Source organism: Lentinula edodes, assembly GCF_021015755.1.
Source record: "Lentinula edodes strain Le(Bin) 0899 ss11 chromosome Unknown C8R40scaffold_19, whole genome shotgun sequence".
NCBI classification, from domain to species: Eukaryota; Fungi; Basidiomycota; class Agaricomycetes; order Agaricales; family Omphalotaceae; genus Lentinula; species Lentinula edodes.
In genome coordinates, this window is record NW_025764325.1 from 506,790 (window position 1) to 521,450 (window position 14,661).

Consider the following 14,661-nt stretch of genomic DNA (forward strand, 5'->3'; position numbering starts at 1 on the left):
GCTGTAGTGATTCCGTACAAATGCACATACTCCTCCATGCTGATGCTCCCAGCCTCATGGCTCTGCTGCCTTCCTTGACTGATCAAAGAATTGATACCCTTGAAGCTTTGCCATAGCTTCTTCCTCCTCAGGACATAAATATGTTTCCTGCAAACCAATAACATCAAACTCTCCTATTAACATCTTAAAATCAGGGCTGAGCATCTTTACAATAAGGTCTCCATGAACATTCCATGAGGTAAAATTCACCATGGTACATATTTCGGAACTATCTACCCCCGCTTCCATTTGTTCCGATTTGACCTTATTGACCTGCAAGAGACCCCCAGCCCCCTCTAAAAATCCTCCCCAATACCCCGGAGCTTCAATCCTTCCCGCTCACTTGGTGAGTTTTTGTAGCCAGCACTCCACTCCCGTGTGAATGCATCTCTATCATGATATGATCGGAATGTCATGACCAAGACCCCAAACCGGTATTCATCTCTCCTCACATCCCCAGGAATGACACTCCTTGGGACAGATTTTGCAATGAGCGCAATCTGATCACCCACAGTGGCTGTGGCATACTGCCCTCGAAACACCCCAATAGCCAACTTCAGGTCCTGCTTATCCCTTGCTGGGGCAGTTGGTGCAAAGGCGGGTGGTCGGGAAAGACGTGGCAGCGGCGCCCCATACCCTTGATCATGCTGATCATGCTGATAATTCCCGCGAGTGTGAGAATCGTTCCGTCGATAGTCCTTGTGACCACTCCCTCGGTTGTCAGTGCTCCATTCATTACCCCTGCCGCCCATATCGTGTACTGACTCTGCACTGTTCCCACGCGGGAACTTCCCACTACGGCCTTCATCCGCCATTTCGTCCTCCCCCAACCTCTTTCTCTGTGCCCCATAACCCATGACTTCCCTCGCCCTTTCCGACATCCTCTCCACCTGTGCCTCCTCTTCTTGCCTCTTCTCTTGTGTCACCCTTTCCACCCTTTGCTCAAGGTCCCTGTTCTTGCCTTCCAGCTCTCGGTTCTGCCTCTCCAGGACCTCAATTCTCGCCACCAAATCCTTTACAACATCCTCCACCTTCGCCGTGTAAGCCTCCGCTTTTTTCTTCTGCTCATTACACCTACTTTCCGTTTCCTGCCTCAGCCGTCCCTGGATCTCTTTTAAACTCTCCTTCGTAGTAGCAGTCACTCGCTGGATCTCGCCCTTCAACTCCGCACGCACTGCTCTGCCATCATCCCTTGCCTCCTTGCTGACAACCTTCACATCGTTCTTCACGATCCCCCGCAAGGCCCTCATCTCCCCCTGTATACCACCGCATGTGTCAGCCATGTCCTCCTTTACGCCCTTCAGTGCCACCGCTAGCCTTCCGTCAATCTCGCTTCCCGTCGGCATCTTCAACGCCACCTTTTCCACATTCTGCACCCTGCTCTTGAGCAGCGCCAGCTCCGGTCGTAGAACGAACTCTCCCGCTTTTTCACTACCAGCCTGGCCCTTTTCTACTCTTGCCACTCGCTCCTCTAGCTTGCCCAGATCTTGACGCATCGTTGACGTTTCGTTCCGGAACACATTCCGCATCTCCATCTGCCGTCCCCCAACAGCGATAGCCATTTTCTTCAACTTGCTTGCAACCTGGACAACCTTCGAGACTGGAGTCATGTCGAGATCAATACCAAACTCCTTCTCCACGCGCGCTTCCATTGTCGTATTACCTAGTAAGTCCACAGTAACCTCCAGCCCCTCCGACATAGGAGAGAGAAGCAGAGAGGTGGTTAAGATTTCGTCTCCTGAGTCTTCATGGTCAATCGTTGCTGCTGATCTTGTTGAGGCAAGCGGCCTGGCTGCCGGAGAGGCGGTCGATCCACGCGTCCGCGGTTTTTGCTTCATGTCCAATGGGCCCTTCTCCCCCCCTACTTCCGACTTTCGCGCTGGTTTTGCCTTTGCCTTTGGTGCTGCCTGCACCCCCGCCTTTTTCTTCATCTTTTTCGGCGAATCCACCACAGTCCCTCCATTGTCAGCAGACCCGGTCAAGCTATCGCCATCCCTTCGGCCGTCTTCAACACTCAGGCCCGTGTCCTGTTCATGACCACCGTCCGTCACCAGGCCCTCTCTTACTGTCTTCGTCTCGGGTGTAGCCCTCCTAGCTTCAGTCTCCTCGCTTCCAGCCAGACCTTGTCGATCTTCCGATCCTCGGTCCTCACCAACAGTCCATTCCGTCTGCAGGGTACCGTTCGCAGGGCGGTCCAAGCCTTCAGTTGACATCGCGCCTTGTTTCTGACTCGCTGATGCGGAGAGGTCGTGCTCGGTTGTCTCTGGTGGCGACGGCATGCTTGCTTTTTGATACAGATCTCGTTTAGACTCTTTTCGCTCGATATGTGATAATGTTTCCTTGATTCGGCACTACGTTACCCACTATCGCGGTGTTTCTTCTTTTTTTTTTCCTCCCAGCGTTCAGCTGTTTAGCGTGGGAAAAATACGAGATGATGGTGGTACCAGTGTCCCGAGATATCGGTGATTTCCCTCCTATTGCATATTGCATTTATCAAGGTTACCGCGTGCCAGATTACTTCCTTGGTTGGGTTGTCACTGTCAAAGAAGCCATACAGCTCTTGGGACCAGCCCCAGAGGGTCGTGAAGCAATCGGCTACTACCGCTATGAGCTACTTCCATCAAGGTGGAGAAAAACCAAGGCAAAGTCGTATGTTGATTTGACGAGAACCTATGGTATTATTTCTCTTTACACTTGACTTTACAGGGATCTGAAGCCACCAGACTTGATACTCTGGATCTATGAGACTGGCCGCGAGTCACAACATAAGAATGAAGCACATTTACTCCTCTATGTTGCTCAGAATAGCAATGAAGATCTTAAAATGGTCAAAGAACACAAGGAAGAACTAATTACGAGGTCCATAGAAGCTTTCGGATTCACATCTGAAAGGCAGGAGAAGGTCAATTGGTATCGGTTGAAATGACGGTACAACTTTTGAGTACTCTACGTTATTGGTACTGAACTGTATTTTGTTGATTTCGAAGCGGCCTCGTCTGTTTCACCCTTCTGAAACTAAGCTCTCACATAATCGTGTCAAGTAAATTCGAACCCCCAAAGCAGGTACCACCTTTGCATGCCCATTTCTACCAACTCTCAACTTGAACAGGACCTTGACAATCCACTGTGTGCGAGATTATATCCTTGGTTGATTTGTTCCTATCGGAGAAGCGATATGGCTTGTGAATTCAGCCCCAAAGGGTCACGAATCTATCTTTTACTACACCTATGGGCTACTTGTGGTGACTGGCAAAGTGGATGGAGACTTGATTAAATCTGGGTGTTTGGACAAATTACCTCTTCAAGCATCTATCATTTTTCTCTTTTACACACCTGACTCGACTTGACCTCACCTCTACCATGCAACAGGATCTTGCCGCCACCAGAAATAATGATGTGGAGACATAAAACCGGGCGGGACCCACATCACCTGGATGACATACATGTTATCATCTTTATTGCTGATAACAGGCACCATGAAGAGATTTATAGACTGGAGCTCATTAGCAAGTCTAGGCAACTTATTAGATTCGCACCAGCAATGCGGGAAAAGGCTAACTGGTATCGTCCGGGCAGGGATACTCCAGCCACGAGATGTGAGAATGCACTGAGAATGACAGAGGTATCTTGTTGTGCAGTTGGTGGAGGATAGGCAAAGCACAGAAGAAGTAAACACTGAAATAATGAGATGAAGAATGTGTAGATACACACTAGCTGAGCCACTAGGAAGATGATGCTAACCGTGTACATTGAATCGCGAAGCAAACGCATGTGCACGGTCACGGAAGATAAAGGAAGAGTGCGAAGAAGAGTGTCAACAACGTGAATGTACGCGTTGAGTAGGACTAATCCGGTGAACATTCCGCACTCCGCAAGGGGTGTCAGAATATTGGAAGTGGAAGACCAGGATATAGAGCTCAAACGCTCGAGCATTCACAGGAAGCAGACCACGCTGATGATAAGACTATATCCGTCGAATCTAGTGGTGGAGGACACATTCTTGGAGTGCACGAACATCGAGACAAGCAATTAGCGTGAGTTCAAGAGGTTCAACCATACTCTGAAATTTCAGTGGGGTCATGGTTGATGTGGATGAGGCCTAGGACCAAAGAACGATCAAATTGAGTTGATTCGCAAACTAAGGCGTGCTACTTGCAATTCTTTCGTCTCTCTCTCCGATGATCAAAGAAGGGCTTGGACCATTAGTAACGCTAGTCAATCAACACCCCACAATTGTAGTTGCACAGCCTTTGTGAATTGTCTACTGTAATGCATAAGACACAACATAGATACCAACCAATATAGCATTGAACGGGGAGGATAGGGACATGCGGATGGGAACGCTTTGAATTATGTAGAGAGACAATACATTCGACCTTATGTAACACTCCAGCCACGATCACCGACTTCCTTCTTTTCTACATACGAGCTCATCCCTTCAAATTCAGGTCCATTGCTACCTCTGAGGGTTCTCGGGCGCTGGTCGTAGGATGAAATTCCTAGTCCGCTCCGACTAACCACCTTCAAACTAGCTTCAATTGAATTAGTGGAAATTTGTGGCGGCCGCGGAACCGACATACCTCACCTGCAAACAAGATCTCGAGCTCTTTCGACACAGCCAAGGGAGAGACGGGGGTCATACCAAGTCATGAGGGAAATTGGATAGATGGATGGCAGTGATGCCCGGAGCATCGTTTGCGAATCACAGCAGTCAATGTCTCCGCTCCCTCGAGGATCTGCAGTGCTTACAAAAATTTAAACCGCTCAACAAGGCACGAGGAAAAACTTTGACTCTGCCTGCTTTTACCAGGCGATGAGTACAGCCTGATACTGCGCTTACACAGTCCCGTGCAGAAGCTTATTATCCGCCATGCGAGAAATCGACGTTTCCCCTCGTTTCCCCCTGTCGTTTCCCCTGGGCTATGCATAAAAAAGTGCACGACGTCGGACTACGTACGCTACTTTGAGGCACTTCCTTTTCTCGTTACCCGTGCATACTCAAGCTCGTTTCCCGTCTGTTGGTTTCTCTCATTGTAAAAGCCGCAGTTTATCGTTCTTGGAGATTTCAGGCTAATTTCACTTTCAACCCACCTTGTATGTACTTTCATCTTACTTTCGTGGCCCTGCTTTCGTGAATCATTACTATAAATAGCCTGAGGTCGAGCATGAATTTCACCTCATATTCTTTCGATGCGAAGGGATATCGAGGGCTGTACATACGAAATTCTGAAGTCTTTCTTCTTTTGTTTGAGTCGACACAGCCTCACCGCACTGGTACCTGACTGGTACTTTAATCCCGATATAAACTTAAAAATTCATTGTCGTCTTTCCTCCTTCGTTCATTCGGCTCTTCCTCTCTAGCCATTTGGATTCACCGTCATTTCCTGAGTCTTCTCTATCCTCCGAGTTTATCTTCCCAATCGTTCTATCCACCCTCATTCAAGTTCTTCAGGCCAGGATCAACATAATGATGATAATGAACGTTCCCAAGTCTTTCCTCCTCGGCTTTATATTACTAGCAACCAATGGCATTACCCTCGTGAACGCTGCCGCCTGGGTTGCTGGGTTTCAATCTACAGGGTTCGTCGGGTGGAATTTGCGTCAGGTATGTCAGATCCATTTACTTCTTTTTTTAACCCAATCTTGAACAATGACTTCTCCCAGTACACCCATCTCTTCGAGGGCAACCCCCGGGAAGTCGCGTCGCTCATTGGCGCAGATCAAAATTCCCTTCCTGGCGTGGTGTGTGGGACATGGACAGAGTTCAAGATTATAGGGAATTCGAATCCAGGTTGGTAGTACTATTTACCATTTGAACCCACTCGGTCGTTCGTTATCGCTCCCTTTGGATCTCCGGCTTTCTTTGAATTCCTCGATCTAACAATCCCTCTCCCTCCCAGGCATATACGAATTCAACTGTGTCCCCACCCCGTCGGAGATAGACGCCAATGCCCAAAACGACGGGTTCTTCGTCGGCGGGCTGAACCACGAAGGAGTCACTATGGCGTTGTGTCATATCCAGTACTCGGGTGCGGAATTGTGTGATTCAGATTCGGTGACAGATGCGAGTGATGAGGCATGTAATGTTTGGGTGGTTTGCGAGTAATGCGAGAAGGAAGGGAGAAGGAAGGATGCTCGGTCTCTTGCAAGTTTATGAAAGTTCTGGTGTGGAGTTTTCTCCGGAGATGGTTCAAGAGTCCATTGCAGATTCAACTCAAGTAGAGATTGGTATACACACAGAACAGAAGAACGAGTAACCGAATTGGACATTAATTGCACGTATCGTTGCTTAAATCGGACATATACATAAATAATTCACAGTACTTATCTACGCACATAATTACCTAGGTTCGATGGACAATTGTAGGGATTGCACGCAATTTCAAGGAGGGAAGATTGTGTCAATACTTTGCGCGTTGCAAGACATTTGAGCCGTTCCAGAATCACAAATAATCAATAGCGCAATTCCTTTATTACGTTCTTGAAGTTGAATGTTTTGCTCTCGAAGTCGGAACGTTTATTGGATCTTCTTAGAACCGTAGTTCATCAAAATCAGTAAATATCAGTGGTCAGGGAGAACAGCTTGTGTTAGAAGTTTCATCTGTGTAGGAACCAGTAAGGACAATGTAAACTAAGTATCTGACCGTTACCACAGCGCCAATTACAAGTAACCCGTTAGTGTTTTACGCCGAGCCTGTTCAGATAATCTAGTCGAACGAAGTGGTTGTGCGTGTCTTGCCCCTTGACCCAGTCGATGTCTGAGTGTTTAACGTCCTTCTGAATCAGCGGAACACGGTCAAAAACATCGTTAACAGCTCGGATTTGTGCTTTTATGAACGTAGATACACACATTGAACCACATCAGAACATCCAAATACCCCTCAGGATTTTCGAAAGTAATCCGTGTGTGCTCCTCCAGGAATATGCATTAGCACTCCTGGGGTTAGAATGACACGGATCCACATATTCTCAATGGAGTCTGAAGCCGCAAGGACAGGTTCAAAATATAAACTGAAACTGATCTTTTAGCGCACTCGCCTTCAATATCATAATGGCCTTTTCCGTCCACAATCAGAACGACCGAGCTAGTTGTAGCAGTGTAGCTAGGGCCAGATGAGGCTCAATCACGACGAAGATATTCGCAGGCGAGCAAGCTTACTGTTCCTTTGAAGCTTGTAGCTTGGCAGTCATTTTTACTTTTTCTTCAACCTTCAAATAAACGGGTTGGAATTAGCTATGAAGATATTTGGATTACGCTTGCTCACTGTCCCAGCGCTTTCAATTGTTTCCGATGCCAATACGTTGATTTTATCTGTGGGTCTCGTGTACCCAACTCGTTCAGCGATTTCTGCTGCCTGCTTTTCAATGTCGTCGCCACTCAACATCCAGAGGTTCCATCCGAGGGTTTCAAGCCTCTCTGGAGCGGCAGGAGGAAGCGAATCATGAGGAAGAGAGGTAACTCCAGGCAGGTTGTTGTGATAGTATGTGCGAACATACATGATGAATGGATATGAAACAGAAACTGGTGGGTATACTTCAGGAACGTGCAGGGAGCTTGAGCGGAAACCAAACAGCTCGTGCGAATCCAACTCGATATCAGGTGGCTGGATAAATCATGAAGGCCATGGCGCAACTCAAATTAATTCGACACCCAATGCTAGATATTACTGTGTATAAGGCTTTGTTGACCTAGTCGTCAATTTGGAGACCTCCATGAAAGCATCAACCAAAGCAGGAACCAGAAACGGTTCTTTGCACTCCCTCCGCATATCCTCCACGACTCCCTCCATTTCTCGTCGAAGAGCCTGCTCCCGAATGAGGTCTGCATGGAGCTGTGCGATCTCACGGTCTTTCTCGTTCAAGTGCGATTTGGCAAGCTCGAGTTCATTTGACGTTGACTGGAGCTCCGATTCGAGGACCTCTACTTTCACTCGTTTGAGCTCCAACTCTTCTCGAATCGCTTGTACGTCCTTGGTTGCCATTATCCCATCCGCCCTTTCAAGCGCAGCTAATTGACGAGAGGTCGTAACCATTCGTTCTAAAGTCTCCACTCTATTTTGCAAGAACCCATTCTCTGTTTCCAAAGAGGAAATCTGTGTTTGGGATGTCTCGTTGCCTGCTTTTAATAACGTTATTTCGTTGCGGAAAGCCACTTCGACCCCGGTGGAATTATGTTTGTCTGTTTCAAGACGGTGTTCGATTTGAGCACGAAGCTTTCGTTCCTGCTCCAACGCGGTGACCAATTCACGGAACTTTTCTTCTATGTTACTTGTCATGGGTGAACCCACACAGAGTTTCGTACGTTTGGAAGGAGGAAGATCTATTTCTTCAACATTAAGTGCCGAAGGAGTCGGTGTGCCAGAACAAGGGCGCTTCAGTCCTGTTCGATGAAGATCAGATGGACCCTATCGAGTGAAGACCGTCAGCATGAGCAATGAACAAAGGATTTTGATGCATACCTCAACAGCCATGGGCGAAACCTCATGAACAGCAGCTGCGATCCCATCGCTTATTCCTTCGTCTATCTCGTCACCGATCACAGTAACAGAAGTAGGCGGGGCAGCTACCATAGCCTTGTCTATGATTTCTATTGCTGGTTCCATCTGAACGTCGTTCGTGATTATTTTCACAGCAGATGATGGCGCTGGCGTCGAAGAGATGGCTGGTGTACTCAAAGAAGTAGCAACGGAGGAATGAGGGTTGGGAGAAACAGACATTACAGTCGTTGCACATCGAGATTTCGAAGAACCGTTCAGAACGGAATCTCGGTTTACATGCGGTGTTGAGCCGAGTTTTTCGGCATGTACCAAGGCGTCTGTCGAAGTTGTACAACACGCGTGCGCGTGGGGTATTAGCGCAGGTGTTATTATAGGTGGAAGTACACCTGATACAGAAGCAGACGAAGACATTGCCTTGTCTGGAGGCGCCTGAGACCCATTCGAGATGGAACTCGAAGTCGGAGGAATGATTGGAAGAGTCCGAGCTATAGATATGTTGATTCCCTGCGGCATCAGAAGGCTGTTTGGACTGAATAGTTGTTGGCCAGTTGGCACCTGAGGCAGACTTTTGACGCCGTTTGGAGGGTTATCGTTTCTATTTTTCGATGTATCCACCTTTGCAGAGGTAGGTACTACTCTCTCTACACGAGGGGGTCCAAATGTATGTGTAGATGATCTAGGTTCCAATGGTAGGACCGAAGTTGAGCTAGGTCGAGGTAGTGAAATCGCGGATGGAATGATGGTCACCGAGGTTCGGGGTATGACCTCAGATGGTTCGGATTTTTTGAGTTTATGAGGACTACGCAGAGCTGAATGAGCTCCCTGAGCAAGCGGGTTACCGTTCGTCGTGGTCTGTGGGTTTGTTGTAGATAAAGGAAGCCCCAAGCTCAACACAGGAGATGATAAAGGAGAAGATTTGGACCCCAAAGCGGGAGGTCCCGTTCTAGGTTTCGCGATATTTGAAGAACTCGCGGGAGGAAGAGAAGGCGCCAGCGAGTAAGGCACTGTTCCAGACGTCGGAAGTCTGGATATCGAGGGAGTAGATGATTTGATTGGGATTTCAGCCTTGCTTCGTGTAAGTGAACTCGAAGGTTTGATCGCGTTCCCATTCGAATCTAACACCAGATGCTGCATTCCATATTTCACCGAGTACGTCGATGATGAAGAAGCCGGAGAAGAGAGGTTCACCCTCGTTGCCGTAGTGCTTGAAGCCGGCTTCGACGGCACGGGAACGTTTGGACGTGGAGGAAGATTAAAGGATTTTGAGCTGGATATATTGCTGCCCATCGTGCGAGGAATCGGAACTGACCACATTGTGGGAGGTGAGGGAATTGGTGGTAGGGAATGACGCGTTGCAGACACTGGGGATATGTTCTTCCCCGTTTGCACTTTCGCTGGGATAGTGGTTGGAGGGGGTATAGAACGATGGGAAGAGGGTAGAGAGGATGAACTAGCAAGGTTATTACGCCCTGTTTTGATAGAAGTCGAAAGGGATGATATAGATTCTTTCGCAACAGGAGTAGTAGTAACGAGCACACCTCCCGAGCCTAAATCTGCCCATAGGACGCGAGGAGCCTCCGAGGAAGGCGTGTCACTGGGAGACTGATTGGTGTGAGGATTATGAGACGAACGAGGCTGTGAGTTGGAAGTAGAAGGAGAGATGTTTGACTGTTGAACCTGACACGAAGAACCAGGTTGAACCGTATTAAGTGCGTTGGGTCGATGAGCAGGCGAGTGGTTGATTCCGTTTGAGAAGCCGGGAAGATTATGGTTGGATTGCACAACCCCGGAGGAAGTGGGTTGGCTGTGGATGCCAAAGCCTTGATAAGGAGATGGGGGTGGAGAGACCATTAGAGGTAGAGTCACTGGGCTATACGAAGCCAAAGGCGGAGAAGGAGGAATTGGAGCTGGAGCTGGACATATGAGGCGGCCTATCCTCGTTCTGCGGAGAAAAACCCAAGTAAGTCATGCATTTATCACATTGAACGGCACGTACCGCGGAATAGTTCCAACTTTTCGACGGTATAAGCTCATGGAGCTTCTACAACGGAGATTAGCGACACAGAATTCATACAGAGAGATATAACTACATTCCAAGATCTTCCATTTGCGGAACCGTGACGCGTCCGTTTTTGCGCGAGGAGAATAGGCCGAATCTTTGGAGAACAGTCTTGTATATGCCCTACTCGAACAGTAACTTGGAATTGTGGTGAAAATGGGTTGTGGAGGATTCAACGCACATTGTCTGCCTGTGTGCTCCAACCAAATCGTAAATTTCGTTGTTCAAGATCTATATCAATACTATGGCTGGGAGGAAACGGCGTTTTCAGAGCGTGATATATTCCATTTCGTAGGAAGAATTCGTGTTGAGCATTGCAAAAGTTGATTTCTACTTGTATTTCAACGTGTCTGGACATGTCTGAGGGCAACTGATGAAAGGAAGGAGGAGGAGCTGTATGACTTCGCTGACTAACGCTGCGATTACTGATCACTAATAGGCTGTTGATAACGAGGCGGGGCCGGCGCCAGGAGGAGCATTGTGAAATGCTTGAGCATTATCAATAAAAAAAATTAATAATAAAATCAACATGAACATGCCACTGCTGTAGGCGGAATATGCAAGGTAATATGACAACAAAACCTAGCACACCAGAATGAGTTCTAGAGAAAAAACTGAATGAGAATAGGACATACCCGAATTCACGCAACCTCAACTTCTACATTGTCCAACCTCTGTTCATTGTGAGTTTGGTATGTAGGTTCTTCCTCTATTCCTTTACCCATGAGTCAATCTAGCGAGGTCAAATCTAGAGGCTGAGAAGAAACCGTCCATCCAGAGAGAACCACAGGAGAACCAGCAGAAGACTGCCAAAAGAACAGGGCCGGCCGAACGTACACGATCACGCGATTGCGTTGCTTCCTCCATCATCATGCCAATTGGCGACTTCGAATCTCTTCGAATCCTACGCTATACCATGACCGATTCCGAGGTCGGAGGAAATTGGAATGAGTAGTGGGTATACTGCTCTATTAAAGCTCCATCCAAACCCCTCTACAAATGAATGGGAATCCTCTGGTGGTTCACATGAACGACTAAGCTCAGACCTCGACAATCTCTAGATTTGAATAAGTGTATTGTACCTAACAAAGCTGGCGGTTCAAATTGTTGGCTCCGGGTATTCATAGTCGGTAAGACTGTTCTCGTTTTCTGACTGAATGCTACATAATAGTATATTTAAAGGTGAACTTGGTCGTGTGCATTCAACTTCCATATGTGCTGTGACTTTGTGCTCCATTCCTGACAACTCCTCTAGAGGCCGATTATTTTGAAGTGTCACTTTGATTTTCCTTTGTGAAGGGTATACATATATGGTACGAATTCACCCAGGGAATTGACATGAAATTACTCAATTTTGCCCGCTTTTCGTATTCTTTATAGCTCTTAACTTAGGGATATCCGAAAGCCTCCAGCGGTAAAAGGGATTGCCATGGGCCTTGCTGCTTAGAGTAAACAATTTTATATGTTTTCTGGTAAACTGCTTTTCGGAATCGGATCTCCCGAGCTTACTTATTTCACGAGTTTAGTGCTCTCATCTATCTTGGAATGACTATAGAATGTCGATAGGAAAATATTCTAACCTTTCACTTCTCGTCTACTTTTTCGAAAAAATCACATCGTCACTGGCACGGTTTGGTTTTACCATGGTTGTATTGGATTTGCTCTCGCTTATGGTTGACTTACTCATTGCTTTTGCTCTACTACTTAGAACTACTCTCTGAGTATCTGCGTACTTTGCAGTGCAAAAGTCGGTACAAAGGGAAACTTTGCGAAACTGTCAGAGGATATAGCTATCATTTTCGATAAAAACAATTGGCGCCTTGGTGAGTTCGACATCTCTTCCAGGTTCTACTCCTAGATGCCTGTCCCTATCCTCCCCGTTCAATGCTATATTGGTTGGTATCTGTGTTGTGTCTTATGCGTTACAGTAGACAATTCACAAAGGCTGTACAACTGCAATTGGGGGGGTGTTGATCTAGCGTTTTTGGTGTAAGGCCTTCTTGACCATCGGAGAGACGAAATAATTGTAAGTACTACGCCTTAGTTTGCGAATCAACTCTGAGATTTAAATCTCAGAGTATGGTTGAACCTTTTGAACTCACACTGATTACTTGTCTCGATGTTCGTGCACGCCAAGAATGTGTGCTCCACCACTAGATTCGTCGGATATAGTCTTGTCATCAGCATCGTCTGCTTTCTGTGAATGCTCGAGCATTTGAGCTCTATACCCCGGTCTTCTACTTCCAATATTCTGACTTCCCTTGTGGAGTGCGGAATGTTTACCGAATTAATCCTATTCAATGCGTGCATTCACGTTCAAATTGTTTGCACTCTTCCTCGTACTCTTCCTTTATCTTCCGTGACCTTGTGCATGTGTTTGCTTTGTTATTCAGTGGACACGGTTAGCATCATCGTCCTGGTGCCCCAGATAGTGTGTATCTACATATCCTTCATCTCATTATTTCAGCATTTACTTCTCCTGTGCTTCGCCCATCCTCCACCAACTGCACAACAAGACACCTCTGTCATTCTCAGTGCATTCTCACATTTCGTGGCTGGAGTATCCCTGCCCGGACGATACCAGTTAGCCTTTTCCCGCATTGCTGGTGCGAATCTAATAGGTTTCCTAGACTTGCTAATGAGCTCCATTCTATAACTCTCTTCACGGTGCCTATTGTCAGCAATGAAGATGATAACATGTATTTCATCCAGGTGATGTGGGTCCCGCCCGATTTTATGTCTCCACTTCATTATTTCTGGTGGCGGCAAGATCCTGTTGCATGGTAGAGGTGAGGTCAAGTCGAGTCAGGTGTGTAAAAGAGAAAAATAATAGATGCTTGAAGAGGTAATTTGTCCAAACACCCGGATTTATCCAAGTCTCCATTCACCTTGCCAGTCACCACAAGTAGCCCATAGGTGTAGTAGGAGATAGATTCGTGACCCTCTGGGGCTGAATTCACAAGTCATATAGCTTCTCTGATAGGAACAAATCAACCAAGGATATAATCTCGCACACAGTGGATTGTCAAGGTCCTGTTCAAGTTGAGCGTTGGTACAAATAGGCATGCAAAGGTTTGGCAGTTCAAATTTGCTTGACACGATTAGGTGAGAGCTTAGTTTCAAAAGGTGAAGTAGGCGAGGCCGCGTCGAAATCAACAAAATACGATTTGGTACCAGTAACATAGAGTACTCAAAAGTTGTACCGTCATTTCAACCGATACCACTTGACCTTCTCCTGCATTTCGGATGTGAGCCCGAAAGCTTCTATGGACCTCGTAATGAGTTCTTCCTTATGTTCTTTGACCATTTTCAGATCTTCATTGCTATTCTGAGCAACATAGAGAAGTAAATGTGCTTCATTCTTATGTTGTGACTCGCGGCCAGTCTCATAGATCCAGAGTATCAAGTCTGGTGGCTTCAGATCCCTGTAAAGCCAAGTGTAAAGAGAAATAATACCATAGGTTCTGATCAAATCAACATACGACTTTGCCTTGGTTGTTCCCCACCTTGATGGAAGTAGCTCATAGCGGTAGTAGCCGATTGCTTCACGACCCTCTGGGGCTGGTTCCAAGAGCTGTATGGCTTCTTTGACAGTGACAACCCAACCAAGGAAGTAATCTGGCACGCGGTAACCTTGATGAATGCAATATGCAATGGGAGGGAAATCATCGATATCTCGGGACACTGGTAAAACGGCGGAAAATCTGGTAAAAATGTCAGAGATGGACAGCACTAATCATAAGGAGCTCTGGAAGTACGAACTCGTTTGACATGATGGTTCAAAGGAGATCTAGATGCACTATAGTTATTAACTCCGAGCTTAAGTATGCAAGGTCATCGTCAAGTTCCCACGTAGGGAAGTCATCATATACTCATCGAAGAACACTTTGATCATGACTTGAAGGTTGAGCACTGAGCGCTGAAGGACCATAACCTACCATAACAAGGGCCAGACAAGGGCTTACAAGTAATTGCAACAAAATCAAATAAACAATATTTGTGCCACAAATAAAACAAGCCACATCCGAGTCAACAATTTAACAGTATTATTATTTCATCAAGGCA

General features: G+C 46.9%; 6 protein-coding genes across 6 annotated transcripts; 2 read left to right on the plus strand and 4 right to left on the minus strand.

Moving 5' to 3' along the window:
- Positions 1–2,470: 2,470 nt before the first annotated feature.
- C8R40DRAFT_1171065 (uncharacterized protein) lies at positions 2,471–2,965 on the plus strand (the record flags this gene model as incomplete). The annotated part of the gene is made up of 2 exons (XM_046231643.1): positions 2,471–2,688; positions 2,746–2,965. The coding sequence occupies 2 exons, from the start codon at positions 2,471–2,473 to the stop codon at positions 2,963–2,965; spliced, it is 438 nt and encodes a 145-aa protein (XP_046086053.1).
- A 1,745-nt stretch (positions 2,966–4,710) lies between these two features.
- On the minus strand, positions 4,711–5,062 carry C8R40DRAFT_1106387 (uncharacterized protein). Its single transcript, XM_046228161.1, has one exon. It carries the CDS (start codon positions 4,965–4,967, stop codon positions 4,785–4,787), a length of 183 nt encoding a protein of 60 aa, XP_046086054.1. The 5' UTR covers positions 4,968–5,062; the 3' UTR covers positions 4,711–4,784.
- Positions 5,063–5,515: 453 nt separating this feature from the next.
- Positions 5,516–5,838, plus strand: C8R40DRAFT_1171066 (uncharacterized protein; the record flags this gene model as incomplete). The annotated part of the gene is made up of 2 exons (XM_046231644.1): positions 5,516–5,644; positions 5,704–5,838. The coding sequence occupies 2 exons, from the start codon at positions 5,516–5,518 to the stop codon at positions 5,836–5,838; spliced, it is 264 nt and encodes an 87-aa protein (XP_046086055.1).
- Positions 5,839–6,504: 666 nt separating this feature from the next.
- Positions 6,505–7,620, minus strand: C8R40DRAFT_237954 (uncharacterized protein). The gene is made up of 5 exons (XM_046234442.1): positions 7,305–7,620; positions 7,199–7,248; positions 7,078–7,142; positions 6,890–7,018; positions 6,505–6,816 (listed from the first exon to the last, which is right to left on the minus strand). Exons 1-4 carry the CDS (start codon positions 7,536–7,538, stop codon positions 6,921–6,923), a joined length of 447 nt encoding a protein of 148 aa, XP_046086056.1. The 5' UTR covers positions 7,539–7,620; the 3' UTR covers positions 6,505–6,816; positions 6,890–6,920.
- On the minus strand, positions 7,621–11,081 carry C8R40DRAFT_237762 (uncharacterized protein). The gene is made up of 5 exons (XM_046234441.1): positions 10,778–11,081; positions 10,628–10,719; positions 10,534–10,578; positions 8,499–10,479; positions 7,621–8,444 (listed from the first exon to the last, which is right to left on the minus strand). The coding sequence occupies exons 1-5, from the start codon at positions 10,952–10,954 to the stop codon at positions 7,704–7,706; spliced, it is 3,036 nt and encodes a 1,011-aa protein (XP_046086057.1). The 5' UTR covers positions 10,955–11,081; the 3' UTR covers positions 7,621–7,703.
- A 2,720-nt stretch (positions 11,082–13,801) lies between these two features.
- On the minus strand, positions 13,802–14,369 carry C8R40DRAFT_1069863 (uncharacterized protein; the record flags this gene model as incomplete). The annotated part of the gene is made up of 3 exons (XM_046226169.1): positions 13,802–14,021; positions 14,079–14,300; positions 14,359–14,369. 3 exons carry the CDS (start codon positions 14,367–14,369, stop codon positions 13,802–13,804), a joined length of 453 nt encoding a protein of 150 aa, XP_046086058.1.
- Positions 14,370–14,661: the final 292 nt, after the last annotated feature.